General features: G+C 48.1%; 1 protein-coding gene across 1 annotated transcript in view; it reads right to left on the bottom strand.

The window, feature by feature from the left end:
- The window catches only part of VWF (von Willebrand factor), a 127,247-nt gene that overhangs the window by 91,792 nt on the left and 8,465 nt on the right, over positions 1-26,990 (bottom strand). The window contains exons 4-9 of the mRNA XM_080914051.1: positions 20,622-20,724; positions 20,170-20,378; positions 14,816-14,940; positions 3,766-3,982; positions 1,903-2,025; positions 934-1,045 (exon numbers count right to left, since the gene is read on the bottom strand). Coding sequence (XP_080770177.1) covers positions 934-1,045; positions 1,903-2,025; positions 3,766-3,982; positions 14,816-14,940; positions 20,170-20,378; positions 20,622-20,724 — 889 coding nt within the window. The remainder of the gene's footprint in view (positions 1-933; positions 1,046-1,902; positions 2,026-3,765; positions 3,983-14,815; positions 14,941-20,169; positions 20,379-20,621; positions 20,725-26,990) is intronic.

Here is a 26,990-nt window from a genome sequence, read left to right on the forward strand (position 1 = left end):
GAAAGGATACAGGAGAAAAGAAGGGAGGCAGTGCCAGAGCAGTCTTTAAAGGGTTAAGGTGGCACAGGAGATGGCCTTGGCCACAACAGATCCTTGGAGACATCATAAAGGGGAAACTAAGAGAGGAAAAGGAAACCTAGGGCACACAGTAGCCCTGAAGATCCTCTCTGATCCCGAGGCGCCCTGTTCCTCTCCCCGTGCACAACAGGTAGGAAAAGGGAGCAAGGAAGGCCCAGTGGTGAAATAGAGGAGCAGAGAGAGAGCCACTCTGGAGGGAGGGTCCACAGTGAAAGGAGGGACAGCTCCTGAGGCTTAGTAGGCACAAGAACCGTGGTTCTCAACCTTCCTAATGCTGCGTCCCTTTAATACGGTTTCTCGTGTCGCGGTGATGCACACCCCCCCCCCCAATCGTAAAATTATTTTCATGGATACTTATAAATAACAGTAATTTTGCTACTGTTCTAAATTGTAATGGAGATATCTGATATGTAGGATATCTGATGTGCAACCCCCAATGGGGGTCGAAGAGATGCTTGAACTAACCAGGGACAGGTGCTCAGGCTAGACCCACCTAGCCATAGAACACGGACCAGGGAGCCCCTGCTGGAGGATTCTACTATCACCCAGCAGACAAAAGTTTAAGGAGGGAGACTTGCTGCTTGGTGTCACACAGCCTCTTTGCAGAGGACTGTTGCATCATTTACTAAACTGTCACTTGGAAAGACAGTTAGAATTGTCAGCTGCATGGAAAAGATGCGTCCCTCTGATTTCTCTCTAGGCATGATACTTGGCCTCCATCTGCTCGGATCCCCCTGCCAACTCCCCACCTCTAAATCCCAACCCAGGACAGCTCCTGGTCCACCAGCTGTTGCCCCCTCCTTTCACAGTCTCCCCAAACCCCTGGTAGAACGTGCTATGTGGTGTTTCGGTTACCAAGTGTTGCAGTCTTGAGAGAGGGAGGTGCCAGGAGGGTACCGCTTTCCGGCGTGCACGCAAGAGCATTCGGAGCTCTGCACACAGCGATCTTCATCCAGGAGCTCTCCCTCTGTTTCGGGGGCATCAAGGCAAAGATCTGAGTGCTGTCATGAATATTGTTTATGTCTTGCTTCTCGATCCCCGTGGACAATCAGAAGCTTAGTGCTTCTTCTGGGAAAACCCTAAGACAATGCACTATGACGTTTATTCTTGACACTTGTGGACTATGAGAAAGAGAGATAATCAATCCCCATTCTACAGATGAAAGAATGGGTCACGGAGCTTGCTCAGGGTTGTCAAGTGAAAAAGCCCATAAGCCTAGGTAGAGGCTTCTCAGGGGAATCTGGAAGAACTTACTTGTCGCCATGTGTGTAAGTGTGCTGGGTTATTTATTTTCATGCCCTAGAGGACTGAATTGAATCAATAGTTTTGTTCAGCCTCATCCAGGAGAGAAGTCATGAGCCTCAGGACTTCTTAACACATACCTAACTGAATACAGCTCGTGACCGTCACTCAGATCTCCTGGACATATAGTTTCTAATGAAAAGCCCTTTTCAGCTGAGCACACATAGCAAATCCAGGACACATTTTATAAGACCTTTCTCCCAGACTGTTGTCCCGGACCCTGAGAAAACAAACCCACGTCTCAGATTAGGACAGGAGCTCCCTTCCCTGAACAAGGTTAGTGTTAGGACCAAGACAGTTCTCTAGACTGCGCTTTCTGAGTTCAGTACAATGGGAAAATATAACTTCAAAATAAAGGCCATTTCAATCCTGCTCTCTCTGCACAAAGACTTTAAAAAAGCTAAATAGAAGACCTCTGATTTCGGCCACGAGGGAAAAACACAAGTGGCCTTCATCTCCCTTCCCAAAGTCCAGGACACTGGCAGGGCCTCAGGTTTGTAAATGAAGAAAGACGTTCTTTACCAGGGCAACCACAGCCATCTACACACTGCTGCTGACACACTTCATTGATGGGCAGGCTCTGGCAGGTTCTGGTGCAAGGAGACACACACTCCTTATACTCCATGCCAGCCGGGCATGCTGGGCCTGAAAGACAAATCAAAGGAGTCTCCCAAAGCCGTGGACCAGCGCAGCAGCTTCCAAACCACACTGCAAGCGCAGCCAGCTTGGCGCTCTGACTGTCCACTCTGTCTACAGGGTCCCGGGAGCCATTTCCAACCCACCAGCCCATGGTTCCTCTGCAGCCAGCATGTCCCTGAAAGAGCAGCCTCTGTTTTGCAAGGTCCCAGCTAAGAGTCACTGCAGTGCCTGGTCCAGACACCCTGGCTATCTGTTCTCCATTATCTGTGGAGAAAGCTTGGCCACCATTTGTCTTAAGATGTTCTGACCCCTGCATCTAAAAATTTCTTAGGGTAATATCAAATTCTGGGCTGAAAATAAATGGCTTCTTGGGACTGCAAGAAATTATCACTTTCCTTCTTTTCTTTTTTTCTTTCTTTTCCTTTATTTTTTTAAAGATTTCTTTTATATGTGTGAGTACACTGTAACTGTCTTCAGACACACCGGAAGAGGGCATCAGATCCCATTACAGATGGTTGTGAGCTACCATTTGGTTGCTGGGAATTGAACTCACGCCCTCTAGAGGAGCAGTCAGTGCTCTTAACCACTGAGCCATATCTCCAGCCCACTTCCTCCTTTTCGAGCCTCTCTTCCTCATGGCATTGGCTGCAACCAAATGCTACCTCACCCCCAGCTCAGGACACACTCTATCCACACCCACCCACTTTGGCAATACTGACTTACTTCCACTGTTCCACAGGGGCTGCCTTTGAGCCTTATTACCTAACCATCTCTCTGTTCACCACACGAAACACGCAGATCCTCATGAGCAAGGCCTGCCTCTCCTGAAGCAACTGCCCCCAACTCCTTTAAGACCATCTATCAGACATCTCCTCCACCCTACCTTCAAAGGTCTAAAAAGACAGCCACTCCCTATTCAGAGGAGAAGGCAGCTCTAACCCCAACCTTCCCACACCCCCACAGTGGAGATGGCAGGCCCCGATGGCAAAGCCGTTTGCCACACGGCAAAACGTGAATGCACAAATCTCAGCCGGTTGCTCTGCCTCCTTCTGTCCACACTATCTGACTAATTACAGCCAACAGCTACCCATCAGGGGGCTTTTGATCAGTGTAGTGAGAGAAACGGCTCTTGCAAGGTGACCCGAAGTCTCCATTTAATCATGGTGATTTGGAGATAGTGACAATGGCTATGGGCCCAGTGAGATTTAGAGATGCCCGCATGGGTGTTACAAGGCGGGATTGACGGAACAGAGCACACTGTGCCTGGAGGCAGGAAGGATGCGCTAATAAAGGGGAAGGTTTAATGAAGCCTTTCTGGTCTCTGGGGCTGCCCCACACAGGGCCTAGATAACCTGACACTCCTTCTAACCCTGACTGCCCACTGGGTAGAATCAGAGACAACTGTGGGAAGCCAGGGAACGGATTTCCTGAGGGAATTGTGGAGTACCAAGAGGGATGTGACAGGGAACAGAGGTAGGGACCGGGCCTTGAAAGGCTTGCTCGTCTTCCACACGGGCCATAAGGGAAGGGATTCCCTTGCAGTCCAGTGCTGAGAGGACTAGGACTAGATGACGGGGGGGGGGGGGGTGCTGGGGGAGCGGGGGCAGGAGCCATTCAGGACATAGAGCTGAGTAGACACTGGCTGATGGCAGTGATGGAACATCACAACAGGGCTCCAAAGCACCCTGAGCACCGCCATCCCCAAACCGGCAGCTGGTTCAAGCACAGGGGAAAACAGCAACTTACGACAGGCACTGTGGTCAGTCCAGCCGTACAGCACCATCCCTTCCTGGGCACAGGTTCGGGCGTACTCAAGGAGAGCAGGACATGCGCACTCTGGCCCCGTGGTGCACGTACACAAAGTCTTCTCACAGAGAGCCACAAAGGGCTCGGGATCCACCAGAGGGTGGCAGCGGGCGAACACCGAGGCAGTCTTCAGTGATTGGCACTGCTCCCACATGGCCTGTAGGGGGGGAAAGCTCCTCAGCATGGCCCACGGGTAGTTCCGGCCGAGGATGGCACTAAGGGAAACCGAGGCTGTCCCTTCAGGATCTAGCAGGTGCTTACGTCCAGAGGAAAGACTGCACAAGCATCTCTGTAGTCTGTGTCTTAATGATTCCAAACGCTTATTGCTGGTGGTTTTCTGTTTGTCTCTTTTTGTTTCTTCGCTGTAACTGTCTGTAGCTGGGATACCTCTACCCATGAATGCTCTAGACAGGCAGCCCGTAAAACATGATGAATCACAGAAGAGAGGGCCCAAGGTTCCAAACCTGTCTTGTGTAATCGGGTTGAGGGTATCAATAGAAACCTGGGAAAACCCCAAAATAGGCCTTGCCTGGCACAGCACCTCTTGAGATATTTAGTAGGCAGTTAATGTGTTATTGCTGATGGGAATTTTCTTTACTGGTTCTAGTAGCCTTCTGGGAAATGTGTCAGAAAGTGTATTCCTAAGCCCTGTCCAGAAGATCAGGACACTCTTGTCCCCTTTCCCATCTCTATCTCCCTGGGTCATGTTGGGATAATGGTTACCACAGCAACATTATCACTTCTCTGGTATCTTGGTTGCTCCCTGGTAAACTGGGCCATCTTTCATTGATTTCTTATTTGGCAAGGCCATGATCCTCAGCTAAGAGGCAGGTTGAAGGGCAGGGAAGGAGGCTGAGGCCCGAGGCTACTGTCATTCCGATACACTCTCTGCCCATAAAAACACCACTCAGGGAACAGAGCCCTGGCCCTTGCTGAGGGAGTCCAGCCAGTCAGGTTCCTGCCTCCCTGTTTTCTCACCCACACTTAAGAACTAGAAAGAAGAAAACAAAGCACCTGAAAATCACAAGACCATGAAAATCTGCTGCTCCCCCACCCCCAGCCCCCACCCCCGCCCAGGCCTTTCAGGAAAGCGCAATTGCTTTGCATCAAGAGACTAGGTAACAGGGAACAAGAAATTTTCCCCATGCAGAACACAGCAGCGTGTGAAGAATAAAGGCTGCTGTTCAGGTCTCCTCCCTAACTGGAACCCTGGCAGGGCAAGGCCAGCCTGGGCCATTCCCCCATCGGCCCAGGTCAGTCCCTTCCAAAGGGAAAGTGGGAACGTGGTTCTAGCATGTTTCCTGGGAGGTCCCTGGAGGTGTTCAGTGGTTTGTAGAAAACCACAGCAAGGTGGGTGCTTTCGGGTTATTTCACTGTAGGACGGGAGTGTGATTTCTGTGGAAGCTGCCTTCTTAGGACAAATCCTTTAGCCCTACCACAGCCACCTGAAACCCAGCTACAGTTTCTCCCGCCACAGAAACAACAGGAAGTCTGGGCTCACATCTTCTCCTCCAAGCTTCCTCTGGTCACCCCTGACCTCAACCTGGTCCACAGTGCTGTTGCTAGGCAGGCCTTTCAACATCTGCCCAATGCCACCAACATGACCTGCTCTGACCCCACAGCAGTACTCAGGGGCGTTTTTACCTTACAGTCTTAGTCACTTCCAGGCTTCTCTGGTCTAACTCAGGCAGCCCAGCCGGAGTCATGAGATGATACAGAGTGAAGTCCAAGATGGATTCAATACCTGTGCTCCCAGACTCACAGCAGACACTGCTAGTTATACTGATAATGCTACAATCATCACTGTACAAGCGTTGGGTGTACAGCCTCTAGGTCCATAGCACACAGACACAGCTGGATACAAAAGGCAAACTATGCCCCATTCCAATTTAAAGGACAACCTTTTAGCTCAGTGGGAAAGCAGGAAGGCTGGGCCCTCCATGACTGGACCTCAGCCTTCCCCTCTTGGCCCATCACCAACCCAAGCACTTCCGGTGCCTTCTTGAAAACACCCTGATGTTTTATTGTATTGGCATGTCTACTGTGCTCAGGTGCTGTGTTTAGTGCAATGAACGCAAAAGAAAACGCATGGGGTAGATTCGGGCAATCACAAAGTGTGAGGGAGAACCTAACCTCTCCACCTGCCTGCATCCCCTCTCTGAAGCCCTCTGTGTCTCAGTCCAGGAGCCACCTCTCCAGGAAGGCTTTCTCCACAGTTCTCCTCTCTCACCCTCTGGGCACATTGCTCTTGAATTACAATTACTCATTCCCGCGTCCTTCGCCTCAGTTTCCCTACATGTATTCCAAGGACAGGAGCCACACTCTTGGGGTGTAAATGTTGGGTCAGTCCTAGCTGTAAGGAAGAGAAGCATAAGTGACCCCCGGTGTCTCAGGACTGCCGCAGGCTGCTTTACATGCAGGCTGAAGGCTTCAGCCCTACTAGGGGCAGCCTTCTCAGTGATGCTACCTAGTGTGTCTGGAGGAAACCTGCAGCTGGGATGTCAGGAAAACCATCCCACAGCCAGGCAAAGTGTGAGCTGGGTCTGGATGGTGAGCAAAGACTCAAAGGCAAGCCGGGAATGGACTTTAATCCCAGCATTCAAGAGGCAGAGGCAGGTGGAACTCTGTGAGTTCAAGACCAGCCTGGTCTACGGGGCAAGTTCCAGGACAGGTAGGACTACACAGAAAAGAAAAGGGGGGGAAAAACTGTCTGAAAAAACAAAGCCAAACAAACAAAAAGAGCAAGAGGGGACTAGGGACAAAGTTTTGTCCCCAGCCTGGAGACCCACCTGCTGGGAGGTGGAAGTCAGTATGAGGGGGCTTTCTAAAAGATCACAGCACAACTCCCATGTGACACAGCTGTGCCACTTCAAGTCACAACCCCAGTAGACTCTGTATCCTACCGCAGAGGTCCCTGCACATTCACATGATTGCTGAGCTATTCACAATAGCAAGGAAATGGAACTGGTCTAAATGTCCATAAACAGATGAATGGTAGTCACATAATAAAATTATACTGTAAAGAATTAGCTGTAGATCAGGAAAACTGATGGATCTGGAAAAAATTATACAAGCACATACGTGTGTGTGTGTGTGTGTGTGTGTGTGTGTGTGTGTGTGTACATATGTATATGTGTTCCTGTAATGCTGGGGTTTTATGCTTTTGACTCTCCTTCCACTGATATCTAGTAAAAAAGAAAAAAAATCTGGTTTATAAGAAATGGCCTGGATTCTCATACTTTGAGTCTCTTTAAGCAAGACATCAAGGGAGATTCATAAGCCTGAGAAACAATGCATTCTCTATTTTGTTTTTATTTTTCTGTGCTCATTTGTTTGTTTGAATTTTTTTTCTAGGCAAAGTTTCTGTATGTAACCTTGGCTGCCTGGAACTCACTCTGTAGACCAGGTGGGCCCCGAACTCAGAGATCTGTGTCCCTCTGCCTCCCAAGTGCTAAGAAAATATGTGAGCCACCACCACCTGGCAAATTCTATTATTTCTTTAATTGACTAATGTTTTAAATATCCCTGTTTTAATGCCCAACATATTAAATATCAAGAACTATAACTTAAATGAGCAAATTGGAGTCTCCGTTAATTGCTCAGAGTTTAAAGGAATCCTGACACTGAGGAACCTGAGGAGTCCTGTACTCGGGATGCAATAACCAGGCTTGAGGTCGGGCTGTATTTCTCTAAAGCCTGGTCACTTGTCATCAAACCACAGGTTATATATAGTGAGTCAGGGATCCCACGGTCACAGATTAAAAATGTCTGGGGCAGGCGACTGCATTCAAATGGAGCGTGGACCGACTTTGTTTTCCTTTCTGTTATTCTCTCAGTATAGTCTGAGACTTCACATAGTATTTACGATGGATTGGGTATAATAACCTGCAATCACTTAAAGTGCAGGAGAGGCGCTAGCTGAGAGGATAAGGACACTAGCTGCACAAACTTGATGACCTGAGTTTAATTCCCAGGACCCACATTAAGGTAGAAGAAGAAAACTCACTCTTCACACATCCTCAAACCTCTACACATGCACTGTGGTACCCACACATAGATATCACTCCTCTCTCTCTCCCTCCCTCTGTGTCTGTGTGTGTGTGTGTTACACTAATAATAGTAGTAATAATAATAATAATAATAATAATAATAGCAACAACAGGGCAGGGGCTGGAGAAATGGCTCCACGGTTATGAACACTCACCGCATTTGCAGAAGACCTCAAATCAGTTCCCAGCACCCACATGATGGCTTACAACCATCTCTAATTCCAGTTCCAGGGGATCCAGTGCCCTCTCTAGGCTGCTAAGGTTACTGCACACGTGCACACAATTTAAAATAAATAATACATACAGTCATCTTTTTAAAGTAGCACAGTAATAATTTTTAAATAAAATGAAGTAGACGAGAAGATATGGACAGGTCGTAATTAACTGGCGCACCGCCTTATGTGAGAGACCTGGGCATCGAAGTTGACAGGACAGTACAATAAACGTGGGGGTTCTGGATGCATGGGTGGGGGCTAGAGTGCCAACTCCATCATGTTCAAAACATGTGACTTAAAGAAACTTATCTCCGTTTCCCACGCATCTCAGCTGTAGGAAAAGACTCAGCACAGCCCAGTGTCTTCTTCCCCCTCCTTAGTTATGACTCTCAACTTCGAGCTTCCACTTCGACATGGCTACTGGGTATGAAGATTCCGTGTTCTGCCTGTCTGAGGCCCGGAGCTGTCACCTGGCTATACAACCCTATGAGGACAGGAGAAGGAAGGCCCCTTGTCCTCAGAAGGGGCCTCCTTTCTTGTCCCTTCTCCTTCCGCTGCTGACATGTGACTGCGGTCCCAGGGGTTTGAATAGCCTCTTGGGCCGTGAGCTACAAATTCCATCCTGAAGGCAACAGAGAATGAGACAGAAGGACCCTGGACTCCAATAGTGCAGGGTATTTTGGCCTGGCCCTGAATATCCTGCCCTGAGATTCCCTGAGAGAGAAACACACTAACTACCAAGTTACCATGTCTTACCACTCACGGGTGGATCTACATAGGTAGCAATCCTAACCTCAGAAAGTTGCTACAAAACAAGGTAAAATGAGCGCATGCGCAGCGCTCCCCATTGTTACCACTCGCTGGCTGTCTACAAAGGCTTCACTTTGGCTCCCTGCTAAACCATTCTGGCAGGGACACAAAATAAAGGTCAGCTAATTTGCACTTCCAGCATCTCCTGGCTCCAGTGCCCGGCACCAGCTACTTCTGTCTTGTTTCATCTCCTGTCTGTGGTGCCAGAAACTGGCAGAGAACTGCCGCCCGGACTCCATCAATCCACGACTTCGCCCTCCTGCGCGGGTGTACAGACCCAATTGTGGCCCATCTTAATCCCATTTTCAGTTCATCAGAGGAGGCCAGGCCTCTTCCCTGGGGATGTTAGGCCCCATCTAGGGGAAGGGAGAGAAAGCAGGAGTATCTCCCCAGGGATATGCAGGCAAGGCCGGGAGAAAAAGCAAGAGCCAGAGGTCTGACACTATGTTATTGTTTCTTCTCAAACAGCTGACAAAGGAGCCGAGGGGGAGGGGAGGGAATGAACATTCCTAGGCAAAAAGCATAAAGTGCAAGTTGTTTGCTGGGCCCTGATATTTTCAACTCCAGAGTGGGCGTCGGGATGCCTCCTGTGAGGCCACCCCTTGGAGGAGGCGTGGAGGCGCCTAGAGCATGAACCAGGCTAAAGCAGTGGATTCAAGAATTCACTTGGGGCAGAGGATCCCCAGCCGTCAGCCAGCACGGGTGAATGGGTGAAAGAGACACCTGAGTCTATTTATAACTACTGGCTGCCCTGAGGTTCCTACCCACATTCCAAGCTTGTGACTCATGGTCAAGATTAGATCTTCATCCTGGTTCATACCAATCCCATCACACGGATGGGGTTTGTGAAGGTTCCTCTTCTTTAGCTAGTTGGATGGGATGCTTGTGATATGAAAGATAACTATCTTAACCTAGGCGGCATGCCGACGTCCAGGGAGACCACCCTAGGCTCTTCCTCACTCTCCCCTGGCCTCTTGAGAGCTTATGTAGTTCTCCTGAATCAGAGCAAGACTCTGGAAGCTAGAAGAAGAGTCAGACACTGTCCAAGTAAGAAACATAACTCTAACCTCAGAAGGGATTTAAAAGGGGGGAAAAAGTTTATTCTGAAGCCAAATATAAATGTTCATGGCCCAGGAACACAGATTCAAATTACTTCAAATTCCATGTCTCAACATAGAAACAGTCTCACCACACTGTTATTACAGTAACAGAACAAAGAAAAGCCATACATTAAGGCACCATTCAAAGCCATTGGGGGAATTAAAGCAAGCGAGGAAGTCTCTGCTGTAGGCTTCAGGCTCTCCTGTCGCCTTTTGGTTGGTGGAACCTGGCGATCTGCTAAGTGAATACTTTTTAAAAGGTTTGATCTGTCAATCGCAAGAATGTAAGAGGCAGGCAAGAAATGGCTGCTTAGAAGGCCGAAGACAGTCCAAGATAACAATGCACAATCAAGCTCTGGACCTAAAACATTCCAAGTCCTCCATGATCACTGAAGTCCTAATCGCCCCATTAGCCTCACAGAAGGGGCATTGGGAGGTGTGACTTCCCTCTAGGGACTCTTGTTCACAATTATTCCCTAGTGTGCAGTTCAGAGCTCACCCAAGCTCTTGTATAAACAGCCCAGCCTGGACCAGTCTACGTATTCTGCTCACAGCAAGAAAAGTCACCAGCTCTGCACCAGGAATCAAATCACCTGAGAAGCAGTTTGCCACCCACCGACCCACACACATGGCTGTTCTCCTTCATGATAGGTTAAATTCTCTTGTGTGCCTGGCCCTTGGATCTTTACCTTGTAAACTGTAAACAGTTTCGGCGGTGCCTGAACCATACAAAACACCTCAGTGAGTGGGTGCTGATGGGTCCTATCCCATTCTTTGCCCACTCTGGCCCTCCCTGGGAAGAGGGCAAAGGAAAGGAAACACTTGGAAACCACTCATCCTTCCCTAGCCTTAGAGAACTGCTTGCAGGACCCCCCTCTCCGGTCGGAATCTATGAATGCTTGGTCTCTCATTGGAACCCCTCACATATCTTCAAGACAAATTCAATGACTTACTTTGAATCCCAGGCAGGCAAAAGAATAGCTGTTCCAATTTCTAAGAGCCCACTCCAGACCAAACTCCTTTGATGAAACTACCCTCCCACACACACCTGTCGGCTCCCCATCCGGCTCAATCTAGATAGAGCAAGAAGTGACAGGTCCGCCCTTGCAAATAAACTGTGTGACAAGGACATAAAGAGCAAATTACTCTATTCCCAACTGGAGGGACACTTTGTGTGCTTCCCTGGGCTATTGAGATGTGCTATGGTTATTGAAAGCCAACAACAGTTTTACAAATATTAGCCCACACGACAGGTGATTTCCGAGGACAAGAGAAGTCTCGGGTGAGCGGAGCTTTTGTCTCGGGGGAGAGGAAGAACGTTCTACAAGACAGAAGGTGGTGAAAGGAGAGACCAAAAAAACAGCACAGAAAAGTGTCGTGTGCTCCCATAATAAACACACAATTCAGAGGTGAGAGGGGAAAGTCTGGAGCTGCTGTGGAGTAGTTTGAAGTTCTAAGGGGTCAGAGTTCATGCACCAGCCCAGAGCAACTTGACCAGAGGGGTCCTGGACTCCAGTATTTGGGGATGTGGACAGGCACGCAGAGCTCTAACTTCAAAGGAGCAGAAAATAAAAGGAGTGTGCTTTCTCAGGAAGCTGGGGAGCCAGCTAGAGCCAGGACTGTGTGCGTGGTGGCCAGAAAGACCCTAGCAAGGTTATTCCAAGGCCTTGACAATTAAAGCCAAAACACACCCAGCCCATCCGGCTGTTGTTCTGTTGGTAGGGGGGATGAATTGCTATCTTTGAGAATATCATCCAACTCTTGAGTGTCTTTTGAGCCTGGAATTGCTAACACTGATAAAAAATCCATTTCTCTTGATCCCGATCCATTTGAGGATGCTGCTGCCAATGGTTCATTCCCCTGCTGTGGCTCGAGTAAACATTAGCAACACCCACGCTTGGGCCCCCCAATAACGACTGGTCATCATGCAGACCAACTCTTAAGAATTATCGGGAGAGATCCCTTGACGCCACACATTAAAGTGTCCTTATGCTCTTGACAGCAGTGGCAAAGGCAGGAGCCAGTCTAATGACACTGGGGAACATGACCTGAGGGTGGAAATAGTGGCTTTGGTGACTGGATCTCCCAGGCCAGGCCAAATCCACCAAGTGCAGTGCTGCAGGCTAAACTATGCCCAAGTGGCTAGCGCTTACACACTGGGCCTTATCGTCACCTGCAGATCTGTATAGTGTGTGATGTGCAGTGGTCATGTTCACAATGGTAGGTTTCTATCAGTGACAGGAGATTGCCCTGGGAAAGGGGTGTGTTTTTCATAGCTAGCATAGCCACTCTGTGGCCTAACAGCAACTCTGTCTTCAAATTACAGATAGGACATAGGACCAAGACTACCATTCCTTTGTGAAACTTAGCCCTTCCCCACCACACTCCCCTGACTTAGTTTTACAAAAAGAGAAAGGCTAATTAAGGATCTTTTATTTAAAAAAAAAAAAAAACTCCCCAAAAGATGTGATTCAACAAGCCATTATTAGTCCCAGCACAGAGAGGCCCTGGGTCTGTTGGTACAACAGGCAAAAGTTCCTCCCCAGGGTACAAGAATGATGATCAGGCTCTCTGAAAGAGTTATGAAAATCAAGAGAAAAGAGAGGTGACTTGTCCTGGCAGCTAACCAAAGCAGCTTTAGGCCAGCGCTGCCTCCTCCAGCGCACTCAACCATTCCTACTGAAACTAAAGGCCATCCTACCCAATTTCTAAGCCTGGGGCCCAGCGGGAGCAAGAAGATAGAAGCCACATTAATCACCTCCCAGGAGATGAGGCACTGTGTGTGTCCCAGCCAATGAGGGATCCCCAGCTGTGAGCAGGCACGATCTGATTGGCTAAGGACAAAATACAGCTCTCTAGGTAAACAAACTGAAACTACAAACTGGGAGTGCGGGGACTTGAAGGAGTTCGTGCCTCAGGGAGGTGTGTTTGTAGCCTCTGTCTTGAACCAAGAACCACGTACTCAGTTTCTTAAGCTGTTCCCAGGATGCTGGTTAATGCACCCAGGAGACAAAATGAGTAGGGACATGCAGCTGGAGCCTTGAAATGTGTCCCTGCAGACTTGAACAAAGCATCCAGTCTTTCCCTCCTCAACTCAACCTCAGTATCAGGTTACCTGGGGGGGGGGGAGTCTGTCTGCACCTCCCACTAACGCCACAGAAAAGGGATTGTTCCTTGATACTCAGAGGGTGGTGCATCTGTCAAGCCCTTGCTGTTTGCAGCCTGTGTTTGCAAAGTCAAACAAAACAAAATATGCTCCGCAGGACCTGCTGCTCTCAGCCTTGCCTCGAAGGGAGGGAGAGGGAATACCACTCACCTACAACAGAACTCTAATTTAGAAGCACAAAGGGGAAATGAGAAAAGTCTCTTCTGCACGATACTTTGAATGAATTTCTTTTGAAATCTGTCTGTGGGTCAAGCATCCCTAAGGGAAGGGCTTGCCTCTCTCACTTGCCTATCTGGATGTGTTGATGTGACCACAGGCCCATGTGATGGGGGTGATTCTTCATTTGAGGTTCCCTTTTCTAGGTGACTCTAGTTTGTGTCAAATTGACAGAAACTGACCAGCAAACCCAACTATAGGGGGAGAGAATCTCAAACAGTTCAGTCCTAAAAGGACAAATGTCAGATACCCCAAGCCAGGAGAGAGAGGAAATCCCCCTTCTGCACAAAGCACACTCCTCTTGGCGCTTAGTCGGCTTCATTAGCAACCACGGCCCCATGCCAGGCGACTACCCAACAGGCCCAGCACCGCTGAGTCACTGGAAGCAGAAGGACGAAAATGGCTCTTGGAATGTGTTTGTTTACGAGTTGGAAGTTGTAGGCTTAAAAGTTTAGGCTGCTACATTTAGCATCTGCCCTGCCCGGGATATTCTCCTGAGTCTGACATGTGCCTGGATTCAGAGGTTCAAGGTGTTTTGTAAAGATAACGAAGATTCATTAACCGAGTAACCAGCTATTAATGAAGCTCCCTTGTGTTGAGCTTCTTGCTGTGGTGTAGTGTCTATGGTCGCTTCTGACATAGGATTTGTCTACTTATGCGCACATTTGGGCGAACTGGGCTTCTACCAGTGAAGAATTCCTGGGTTATTATTGTTAGGAGATCACTATCATCCCTAGCCAACACCACCTAAAGAGTATGTCCCATCCACACTGAATTTTTCTGAGACCTAGTAACTATAACAACCATGCACACAATAAAGAATTTAAGAACTAAAAGGAACCTGAAGAAGGAAGGGTCCACGGGCAGAGGGATGTGGATAACCCTTTTGCAGGCAGAGAGATGCTGGCAGGCCTCCCACAGGCAGAGCAATGTGGATAGCCTTGCTGCAGGTAGAGTGATGTGGGTGATCCCCGTTGTAACTACAGTGATGTGGACATCCCTTTTTTAAGTAGAACGGTACAGGCAGTCCTTCTTTTGCTCTTGGAGCACCTGTCTTATATACAATAAAGTAGAACACAGAAAGGAGCGCCTATACCAGAAAACAGATACCAGAACCATCATCCTGGAATTCCCAGCTTCCAGAACTCTAATCATCTCCATTGTCCAACACCATGTATTTTGCTACCTACCGTCTCACAGAGTGGCGGAGACCCTGGCCATACCTACCCAGTTTTAAAGTACAAGGTCGAGGAAAATACTAGAATTAGACAAAATTCTAGCCGCAGTAAGTTTCCAATCTAAGAAGACTCATGAACACCTCATATTGAACAGCAACAGAGCCCCATTTCTCACCCAACCCCCAAAGAGAGAAAGAAACCATGATCCCAAATGATGAGTCACGAATCATCCAGACCACACCCAGGCTGTACCAACCTGCTGCATGTCTCCAGAGGAGCTGTTGCAGTAACTGCTAGGAGGAGATGCCCGTTTACACCGCTGGTCCTCACCACTCAGGGCCCAGGAGTTGGCAAAGTCATAGGGGTCTGAGGTCAAGGTCCCTGCAGAGAAAAGTTCCCAAGAAAGGATGCTTCGGTTAAGCCTGTAGCAAGACTTCTGCATGGAAGCTTTTGACCAGTTATGACCTGAATCAAACTCCTTCTAGATTAGAACCATGGGCATTTCATATGGTGCTCAGCATGACTCCACAGGACATGGGCAGTGGAGCTCAGCCAGTGAGTTGACTAGCCATGGACGGAGGGGCGGATGCAATGAAGGAGGTGACATGAGAGATGAGGACGTCACCAAAGAGGATTCTCTGTGCAGCAGAGATCATATCCACAGCTAGTCAAAACTAACCATGGGGCACTGTGGTAGTTTAAATAGGCATGGCCCCCCATGGACTCATGTGTTTGAATGCTTGGTCCGTAGGGCGTGGCAATATTAGGAGGTGTGGCCTTGTTGGAGTGGGTGTGGCCTTGTTGGAGTGGGTGTGGCCTTGTTGGAGTGGGCGTGGCCTTGTTGGAGTGGGTGTAGCCTTGTTGGAGTGGGTGTGGCCTTGTTGGAAGAAGTATGCCACAGTAGGAGTCGGCTTTGAGGTCTCCTACGCTTAAGCTATGACGATTGTGTCACACAGTATCCTGCTGCCTGTGGATCAAGATGTAAAGATCTCAGCTCCTTCCCCAGCACCATTCCTGCCTACATGCCCCATGTCCTGCCATGATAAACGGACTGAACCTCTGAAACTGTAAGCCAGCCCCAATTAAATGATTTATAAGAGTTGCCACCATGGTCATGGTGTCACTTCACAGCAGTAGAAACGCTGACAAAAACAGGCACCCAATCCCAACGTATACATCGAACTTCAAAGAAAAGGAAGCAGAAAGATTGTAAGAGTCAGAAGGCCAGAAAGATTGTTGTGAGATAGTGTCCTCTGTATATGGCAGAGACGCTGTACCCCTGACATTTCAAAATGAACAAAACCAGCACAACAGCAGCACAGGTGACATGCCAATGTGGATGGGAGGAAACCTGTCTAGGTCCCACCTTTAGATAAAACATAGGGACAATTCAATACTGAAGAGATAGGGAGACTCAAGACTCAATCCTCTCTAAGAACAAGCCCCCCATTTAATCATGAGTGGTCAGCCCCGAACAAATACACACATGAACAACACTAAATGCACTGGGGGGGGGGTGTGCTCGCATGTATGCCTGTATGTGTGAATGCATGAGTGTGTATGTGTGTGTGTGTGTGTGTGTGTGTGTGTGTGTGTGTGACAATAAAAAAGAGGTCATAGGAGGAACTGAGTCAGGAGACATGCTAAAAGAGTTGGTGGGTGGAGGGGAGAGGGCAAGTCAAAATAATGTATAGTGTTCACATATGAAATTCTCAAAAACAGTGGTTGGATGAATTTTATATTTAAAAAGAAAGATAATGCAGGTGATGCTGTTCACCTCACTTCTCTATGCCTTGGCACGTCCTTCCCCTTCTGTACGGACCATTTCCCTCCTCCTTCATCATGGTTTTCATATAAGATGCCCCCACGCACGCTCTCATGTGGCCAAGGCTTGGTCCCCAACAAGCGGTAGGTACCATTTAGAGAGGTTCTGGAAACTTTAGGAGATAGAAGCCCAGCCTAGTTAAAAGAAGTAAGTCACTTAGAGTGTGTCCCTTCCCTGACTTATTCCTGCATTTCTTTTTTCCCTGATTTCTGTATGCCATGAAATGAGCAACCTCCTCTACCACACATCCCTGTCGGCTGTGATGCTCTGCCTCGGCACAAAGCCCCAGGCTAATGGAACCAAGGATTGTAGGCTGAAATCTCAGAAACTGTGAGTGCAAAATCAGTCCTTTCTTCCCTGACTCATTGGTTCAGATGTTTTGTCATAGAGACAAGCACAGCAACAGCCAACTCTCTCCACTTAGTCCTGGACACAGAGCCCAAGAGCAACCAACCTTCCTGAGCTAGCTCTCCTTCCTTCCCCCAGCCCAGCCTGGTGGGGTGTGCCCTTCTCCGAATTTAGCACCCCAGGCAACTCTGCCAAAAAAAAAAAAAATAAAAAACTCTTATCTTCCTTTGGGTTCCTTTTCAGCCCTGACCTTCTGTGACTTTTGAGCTAAAGAACTGAGAGCTCCTTTGTTAAGAGCACAATATGTATCTTACCTAGCTTTGCCTTCAGCTACAGTGGATTCTGGATGTTCAGAACACTAGTGTGGAATGAAGGTAAGGATGGGAGATGTGTCTTAAGAACCCCCTTCAATCCCCACCCCACCCCGGCCCCAGTCACGGCTCTTCCAGGTTGTCGGTCTCAGTGTCCAGGTGCGTTTGCGCCTGCACCTTTTATGCTGTATTTGGCTACCACAGGGGGGCTTAAAGACCTACACAGCCTGGAACTGAGGCTCTTCCTGATAGCCTTGCTGAATATTTATTATGGTAGTTGTATCTGTCTGTTATTTTTGTAGGGTTGAAGTGAGCAATCTCTTATGTAACCAGACCTAGAAAGGCCATTTAAGATCAAGGAGTTCGAGGCTGCGTCTAGCTCCCGCTCTCACAGCCATTGCAGTCCATTGAGCTCTGTAAAGACAGCACTGGGGCAAGAGAGAGCCGGACGGGCGCTGGGCAACTCTGTGCCTCCCGGAGGAAAATCAATTAAACATGGGCAAAGGAGATCCTAAGAAGCCGAGAGGCAAGATGTCCTCATGTGCATTCTTTGTGCAAACCTGCCGGGAGGAGCACAAGAAGAAGCACCCGGATGCTTCTGTCCTTCTCAGAGTTCTCCAAGAAGTGCTCAGAGAGGTGGAGGACCATGTCTGCTAAAGAAAAGGGGAAATTTGAAAATATGGCAAAGGCCAACAAGGCTCGTTATGAAAGAGAAATGAAAACCTACATCCCCCCGAAAGGGGAGCCCAAAAAGAAGTTCAAGGACCCCAATGTACCCAAGAGGCCTCCTTCGGCCTTCTTCTTGTTCTGTTCTGAGTACCGACCAAAAATCAAAGGCGAGCATCCTGACTTATCCATTGGTGATGTCAAAAAGAAACTAGGGGAGACGTGGAACAACACTGCCGCGGATGACAAGCAGCCCTGTGAGAAGAAGGCCGCCAAGCTGAAGGAGAAGTACAAGAAGAATATTTCTGCCTACAGAGCTAAAGGAAAACCTGATGCAGCGATAAAGGGGGTGGTCAAGGCTGAAAAGAGCAAGAAAAAGAAGGAAGAGGAAGAAGATGAGGAGGATGAAGAGGATGAGGAAGACGAAGACGAAGAAGAAGATGATGATGATGAATAAGTTGGTTCTAGCGCAGTTTTTTTTTCTTGTCTATAAAGCATTTAACCCCCCTGTACACAACTTACTCCTTTTAAAGAAAAAAAAATGAAATGTAAAAAAAAAAAAAAATCAAGGAGTATACATAGGGATAAAATAAAGTAACTGCTTGCATGGAAGACAAGGGAGGCCTTTATAATTATTTGGTATCTAGGGTTTGATGAGCAGAAAAGAAAGTCCTTCTTCAATGATGTGCTCACTTTAAAATTACTCTGTACACATTATACAAACAAAATGATTCAGCTAAAGGTCTTGGGAGGAGGTGCTTTTCCAGGATTACCTGGCTGGGCCCTGTGTACAGTGATATGCATAGTTATCAGACAAGTAGAGGGAAATCAGATGCAGGTACTCATAGGGGAGAGATCCAAATGACAGCTGCAAGTCAAGGGTCGCAGCAGCAACTGAGACCCAAGGAACAAAATCCTCTCCTTGGAGAAGAAGCACAACCCTGCCCGAGGCCTGGATTAGCGCTCTGGTCTCCAGAACTGTGAAGGAACAGGCTTGTGCTGCTGGAAGCCATCTTGTTTGCAGTAACTGGTTGGAAGCCAGAGGAAACGAATAGACCAGGGTAGCCCAGTAGAGAGAACTTAAATTTGTATAGTTTCCACTGTGTAGTGGATGCTGTGATAGATGCTCTTTGGTACCCAGTTGCATTGAGTGGGCTTGGACATCTTAAGGAAGAGGTAGAAAAGCAATCTCCTGAGGATAGGGACATTGCTTCTACCAAGCAGTGAGATCTGGGCTGTTTCCCTCATCCTGGGTGTTAAATTCTTTATTTGTACAGGAAAAGTCAGACTAGGTTCAAAAGTCTTCTTCAGCCCTGGTTTTGTATAGTATAAAACTTTATGGCTAAATATGAAGAAGCAGAAGGGAGTTCAATAGATGGAATTACAAATATTATTATTTAGGGGGCGGGGGCGAATCTCAAGGATCAAGAAACAAACCAAGTTGAGAAGCTCAGAAGTCAAATACAAACTTAATTGTTTAAGGACAAATAGTGTTGGGTCTGAACTGAGAGCTGGGCTAAATAAATCAATTTTTGGGGATGGCTCCAAGAATGTGTGTGTGTGCATGCATTCATGTGCACGCGCATGTGTGTGTGTGTGTGTGTGTGTGTGTGTGTGTGTGTGTGCGCACACATATTTATATACATATATATACATACATACATATTACAATAGACAAACATTTGATTGAAGCCATAAGTAACTTCAAAAAGAGTAGACAGAATTCTGAGATAGAGAAAGAAAAATAAGGGGAGGAGAAGAGGAAAAATAACAAAGCTAAGTAGGAAGAACAGACAAGTGGCTGGCTGGCTGCCAAGGATTAGAGTGAGGGCAGCCATTTTGAACTTGTATAATGGGGAAGGTGGAGCTAAACCCCTGTTGTGAAGGTGTGGTCCTCCTCTGAGAAAGCTGACTAGAAAATCATCCTACTCTAAGATATAGAAAAACAAAAGTTTTTAAAAAGAGAAAAGAAAAACAAAAGTTCATTTCCTTGACCTAGGCTCAGGATAAGAGAGAAGAAAATCTCTCTTTAAAACATGGAGTAAGAAGAAAGCCTGGGCAGGGGCTGCAGGTGGGGGGGGTGTTGAGATTCAGATTTATGTTTCTTTTAAGATTAGTAGTCAGCCAGGTGTGGTGGCTCATGCCCTTAATCTCAGCACTGGAGAGACAGGCAGGTAGATCTCTGAGTTTGAGGCCAGCCTGGTCTACAGAGCAAGTTCAGGTCAGCCAGGGCTGTACAGAGAAACACTGTCTGCTTTAAAAAAAAAAAAAAAAAAAAAGGTTTTAGAGAGAAAGAGAATCAATAATTCAATGCAGAGTGCAAATTCAGTATGAAACCTTTCTAAAGATGAGCTGACAATCCAAAATTATGAAACACAGACTCAATGGACGATGGATAGAGGTCAGCAGACATTAAAGGAGCTGGCTGAAAGCACCAGATACTCTGAACAGACAGCTTACCCTCCTGTGTCCTAAAGTCATCCTCAGCAAAGATGTTAAAGTCACCACACAGCCCACAGGTCTTGTTGAAGTGTCTGTCTGACATCAGGACTTGGAAGTTGCCATTACCGTCGATTCTGGTCACAAAGCCAAAGGCCTCGCTGGAAAGCTTGTAGTACCCAGCCTCACGTTCTAGGTAGAGTCCTTTGGAGGCGTAGGGCATGGAGATGCTGGAGGGCAAAGAGCAAGCTGGTTGGGTTTCTGGTGCATTTTTAGGATCTCCCCAACCTCCCTAGCCAAGCCTATGTTACAGGCTTCAGACTGAGAAGCACAGTGATCAAGGTTCTGGACCACCTCAACAGTGTCCTGGCCCTTTGGGCCTCCGTTTCTACATTTAAGTTATGATGGAGGGAAGGATGTATGAGAAGGGCTCCAGGGTCCTTTGCAATGGGACACCTGAGCTTCTGACTTACCTTTGGTCCCCCTGCATTACGGTGCCATTGGCAAACAAATGGATGTCAAAAAACTCCCCAAGATACACAGACAGGCTCACTCTCTTGCCGTCTTGGAAGTTCCCTGAAAGGGGAAGAAAAGAAAGTTCCGTCCAAAATTAACAAATCTGTTACCGTGTGTCTGGACTCTCCATGGAAGACTTCTGAAAGACCCAACAGAAAAGCAACAGAGACCCCTGAAAAATCCTCATCTTACTCTCTGTGGATACTAAGGGCTGGTGCACGGCCCTCAGCGGACTCCCATCGGCCTGGCCATGTCCTTCGGGACATGTCTGAGCACAGATAGAAGTGCTGTCACTGTAGGAGAATCCAAGCCAGAATATATGTGACGTTTGTTTGAAATGGAGACTTGAGTCCCACTCTTTAACTGCCCGTGGTTTCCGGTGAGAAATTTAAAGAGTGTCGGGGGGGGGGGGGGACTGTAAACAGGAATCAATAAATTACTGATATCTCCATCAGTGACATTTGTATGGCCAAACACTATACAAACACCCTGTAAAATGCTCTCTGCCAGTGGTCTGACTGCGAGGGGCAAACGAGGGCATTTTTCAACAGTGTTTTTGAAAGCTTAGTAATCCAAAATGAATCTAAGACACACAAAGTCTGAGCTGTTGGTGTTCAAAGATAACAGAGTGTGCAGGAGATAAAGGAAATGGAGGGGGTCAGTGGGGAACCTGAGTCTGGAGCCCTGCGAACAGAGAAACTGGAGGATGTAAGTAGGGAAGCCAGTGGTGGCCACTCAGCGGTGGGCCTTGGGGAGCCGGAGAGAACCTGGAAATCAGCCGGGAGACTAGCCTTGGAAATGAGTAAATAGGTCTCTGTCTTCTCCTGGAGGGTTGGGGGTGTGGCCTCTAGCTCCTCAGCAAAGAGGCCTGTGGAGCCACACCCACAGAAGACTGGAGAAGGTCCGTTGATTTGGGTTGTTACCACCACTGTCAGGACCACTGAGAACGTGAGCCTCTGTACCCCTGAAGTGACCACACTCTGCAGAGCCCCTTAGCAAGACAACCAGGATAAAACAGAGGTGCCAAGCTCATTAAACAAAACAAACAGGAGAGAGCTGTTGAGACGCCTCATCAGGTGAAGCTCTGCTTGCTGCCAAGCAGGACAACCTGAGATGGATCTCCGGGACCCACGTGTGGCACACACATGCACGTGTGAGTAAAGAAATAAACACGTACATTAATATTGCAGGAGACTGAGAAGGAAGAAGGAAAGGAGGAACAGGTGGGATAAAGGGAGGCAGAAGAGAAAATATCCCTAAACAGCCAGCCAGTAGCTGCTTTAATGTCCACAGGAAAACTGAATGCGGCTCATCACTGACTTTCGTGTCTCGGCCCTTCTCAGTCTGGGTTCCCACCCTCCTCCACTTGGTGCACTCGGTTTTAGAGAATGACTCTAGAATAGCAAATAACACCAGCCCCAACTTCTAATTGTCCTCATTCAGCCCTGTCCCCTCAGGTCTATGCTGGAGATCTGGCCTGCTCTGTACTTTTACTAAGAACATACTTTTTTAAAGATTTTTTTAATAACGTGTATATGTTCGAGGTTTGGGGGTAGAGACATGCATGTGTTCTCTTGGAACACAGGATGGGCTCTTACCTGCTGAGCCACCTCTTCAGCCTGAGACTGGCTCTAAAGAGAGTAAGTCTCAGGCCGCAGGACGGTAGGTGACAGACAGGCAGATACCACAGCCACGGAGCCACGGGAGAGTTTCAGTGTGAGTCCATGGATATCCCATTTTACTTTAGCTTTTCTACGTGCTGGGGGAATGACCAGGCGATTTTTAAAAGACAAACAACATCAGGCTCCAGTGTGCAAACCTCTCAAGGATCGTTTCTGTCCCTAGGCATTTACTGTGGGTCCAAAGCCAAAACCCATCTTAGGCTTGCCTGAGGCCTATCCTCCAAACACTGCGCACCCACAAGGCCTGCTATGAGGCAGATCAAGGACCACGTCAGCTCCTTCCCTCTAGATGTCCTGGAGTTGTGACCTCCAACTTGTCTCTTCCTCAGTCTGTTCTTCCATTGTATTCCCAATATTACAGTGGAGGCAGACAAAGATTGTTCGTCTCTGTTTCCTGGGAAACCTCACCAGGTGCCAGAGGCACCTTTCTCCTGGGAATGTGAAGGGATTCCCTGAAGACCTGTCCTTCTAAGCTCTCCCTCCAATGGAGACTCGGGAAAGGTAGCTGGGAACTGGTGAGCCAGGGAAGCTGTGGCTGGGGTAGTGCTAGGAAATCCATAGGCAGCGCCTGGGCAGCCAGGGAGGCAGCATCACCACACAGATCTGGACCAACAAGTGTATTTCTTTCAGAGATAGCATAGAGAGGTCACTGCCACTGCCTACAAGGATGGGCTAGCCCAAAATGCAGCAGCAGAAGAAAATCAAACAAGAAGAACCCCCAAAGCCATGTTGGGGAACATGAGAGCTCTCGTCCTTCCTAAGAAAAGAATGAAGAATGAAAGAGCACTCCTTGAGGAGGAATGAGGGAGCACTCTTAAGGAGAAATGAGGGAGCACTCTTAAGGAATGAGGGAGCGTTTCTTGAGGAGGAATGAGGGAGCACTCTTGAGGAAGAGGAGAAGGAGGAGGAGAAAGAGGAGGAAGTGAGGTCAGTTTGGTAGACAAAAGAAGCCTAAGGAAAATGGAAACAAAGTCAAGATAAAGTGAGGCATGTGGTCCTACAACTGAGAGAGGCTGAAACAGGAAGATTACAGGTTCCAGACCAACCTAAGTTACACAGCATAATTCTGTCTAAAACAAAAGAAAAAGTGGACCAATTGTTTCAAAGCTATCTTCCTTATAATGTGGTAGGAAAGGAGACAAAGTGGCTCTGTATAATAAAAGCTATGGAATATGGAACTCCCAGGGGGTGACCCTGAGAATCATCTGCCCTCATATTGAACATTTTTTAAAATTATTCTCTCATTTATTAGATCTGACTGCAGGTTTCCCTCCCTCCCCCCTAGTCTCTCCCTAACACCTCCCCTCACACTGCAAGACCTAGGCCCCTGTCCACCTCTCCTCAGAAAAGAGCAGGCCTCCCAGGAACATCAACCAACATGGCGTAAGAAGCTACAGGAAGAGCAGGCACATATATGATATCAAGGGCGGAAGAGGCAGCCCAACAGGAGGAAAGGAGTCCCACAAACAGGCAAAAGAGTCAGGGACAGCCCTTTTCCCACTGTTAGGATCCCCACAAGAAGACCAAGCTACTCAGCCATAACATCTATGCAGAGGACCTGGGTCAGTCCTCTGCAGGCTCTCTGATCTCTACAAGCCCCCATGAGTCCCTGGTCAGTTGATTCTGTGGGCCTTGTTCTCATGGTGCCCTTGACCCCTTTGGTTCTTTTAATCCTTCCTCCCCATCTCCACAGGACTCCCCGAGGTCAGTCAAACACCACAGAACATTTGAAGAACTTGCTCAAGGACCAGAGTTAAGAAGTCTTAGGGGCCAGCTAACCAAGCCGTGTCAAGGGGGGTCCAGATTTAAGCAAAAGCAGATCAGAGCTGGCGGTCCAGGATGCTCACCTCCTGCTAGAATTTGGGGTCCTAAAGTTTATGGCAACCAGACCCCATTTCCTACTCAGAGACACGTGGAAATTAACAATGTAGGGGAGGGGTAGGTTTAGCGTTGTGGCCTTCGGGGAAGGCAGAACTGTATAGAAGCCATGGAGCTCCTAATTCCACAAGGTAAGGAGGTTTCAGAGCCATTGGCCACATTGACAGCAGGAGCTTTTAAAAGGACACACTATGAGACTACCTGAACAAGTGGCTTTTAAGTTTCACAGTTGAACACCCTTTTCATGAGCCAGTACACACACACACACACACACACACACAGAGTTTCTGTTTTCATCCCTACCATATGCTGACCTAAACTGGTTCCTTTCTTCCTTCCTTCCTTCCTTCCTTCCTTCCTTCCTTCCTTCCTTCCTACCTTCCTTCCTTCCTTTCAAGAGACAGCATCTATGTAGCAAAGGCCAGGCTGAAACTAAAGGTCACCTCATTCCTTCAAGCACTGAGATTGTAAGCAAACACCACCAGGCCCAGGTAGATTGTTATGACATTACAGTTGAAGAAACTGAGGCTTAAATATGTAATCTGACTTCACCATCTCGCCACCATTATCACTGGAGAGTGGACACTTGGCTGTGGAACCCACTAACACAACAGAATGAGTAGCAGCAACTGGCCCCACCCACTAGATGTCTTGGCCCCACCCACTAGATGTCTGTAGCACGTACCCCAGCTATGATCCTCCATTGTTTCCTATGGTGGGGAAACCACTCTAAGAACTATTAGTTTACACTGGTCAGCTGGAGCACAGCATGAGAGTTTCTAATCCCCAGGCTCAAGTGTCCTTTTGCAACACAAAGCTGCCTAACTAGGATCTCTCAGTGCCCGGACTCAGCAAACCACTGCCACCAGAGGAACTCTGAACCCCTCCCCTTCACCAGCCTTGTTTCCTTGCTGCAAATACTGTGCAGCCATTAGAAAAGCATGCCATTCGAAGTGTCCCTGGATCCCCCCAAAAGGGACCCCCACACCACAAACCACCAAGGTAGTGTTTCCTGTCTAGACAAAGAAGGGCTGGGTGTCCACCCAAGAAGAAAGACAAACTAGCCAGGTTCTTTCCAGGCTCCCAACTGGCCTCAAACTTACTGAAAGTCGTGAGCCACCAACCCTAACCCCATTGCTGGGAGCAGGAGGCATACAGGAAGCCTGAATCAGGGTGAGTCCTAGGGGTTATTCTCAGACATCCCGTACCGTGGAAATGACTGAGCAGGCTTCCGGTTACTTATGGCTTTCCTTGGGCTAATCTGGGAGCCAGATCGTGTGGCCATGACTTAGGAAGAGAAGGACCTACAAAGCAGGAGAAATGGGGAATCTTGGGTCTCTTGTGTCCCCTGTGCTGACTATGGAAGACATGAAACCCTTGGTTTGGGCCCCCAGTCACAAGAGGACTCCCCCTCGGCCTTAAGTAGGCTTTCGTGCACAGACAGAAACACTTTACCCAGGATATGAGCAAGGCCCGCAAACACCCAGACAGGAATGCAAATGGTTTAGAATCAAGAAAACAGGATGTCTCTGGAGCACAAGGTAATCCTAGGCCTATAAACAAAACCCAGGGTCCAAAGCCTAGGTTCCTTCCCCTGACCCAGGACTCTCGTCCCCTCCCCAACACTACTCCAGCCTGCCTCCCACACACCCTAATACCAACAGGAAAAGTAACCCTCTGGTCTTTCTGATGTCACAGTAGGATAAAGGTGGAAATTCGTCAATCTACAGAAAAGCACATTCGCTCTAGAACTGATTCTAACCAACAGCTTCCAGAAAACTGACCCTTGACAAGAGCTAGTTGTTATGAGAAAAGAATCACAAACCACAAGAATCACAAGAATGGAGAGGGATCTCTGGAAAAGCATGGTCCCTCCTTGGATCTCACTGAAACCAGGAAGAGTGACCTATGAGGCTGGGTCTCTGCTACAACCCCGTGTAGTGGCCAAAGGGAGTTACCATGAAAGAGAATCTGACCTTGACAGAGCACACCAAGGCCCAGCAGTGTGACTCTTTGACAGGCAAATTCAATGACAGGACATCCTAGGGTGACCCGGATGCTTCTGAGACTTAGTTTGCACATCAGGTCACATTTTCAAAGTAGCTGATCTCACCTGAGTCTCATATACCTGAATCATAAAGACCAGGAGGCTAAAGAGATTGTTGTTTCCCTGGGGACTCTGATGGGGAAGGGATGTGAGTATATGGCTCTTTCTGTGCTCCTCAGAGTGACATAGCCTCCAGGTCCTTGGAAATATCAGCCAATTGGCTAACCCAAGTTGTTGAATCCAGGGCTAACCAGAGCCAAGCAGTCAAAAGGGCTGTGATGGTTAATCTCATAGGCCATTAGGGATTGGTGTTCTAATCTCACCTCAATGTAATGAGGCTCTAGAACCACCTACAGAAGGAGCCTATGCAATGGAGCATCTAGGTTAGGTTGTCCTGTGAGCACGCCTGAGAAGAATTGTCTTGCTTAGGTTCTCTGAAATGGAAGGACCCACCCTAACAGTGATTGGCACCCTTCCCTGGGCTGGATCCTGAGCAAAAAGGAGAGGAGGTCTTCTTCACAAGTATTTGCTGTTCTCAGTTACTTAACTGTAGATGCTGTGTGATCAACCGTCTCAAGCTCCTGCTACAGTAACTTCCCTTGTAACCAGTTGTGAGCCAAAATCCACCCTTCCTCAACTTGCCTTTGTCAGGGTAACATATCCCAGCCACAGAGACGTAGACGAGGACCTTCCTGGTGGGGTCATATGACATTCTAGAG

This window comes from Micromys minutus (assembly GCF_963924665.1).
Source record: "Micromys minutus genome assembly, chromosome: 3".
NCBI lineage: Eukaryota > Metazoa > Chordata > Mammalia > Rodentia > Muridae > Micromys > Micromys minutus.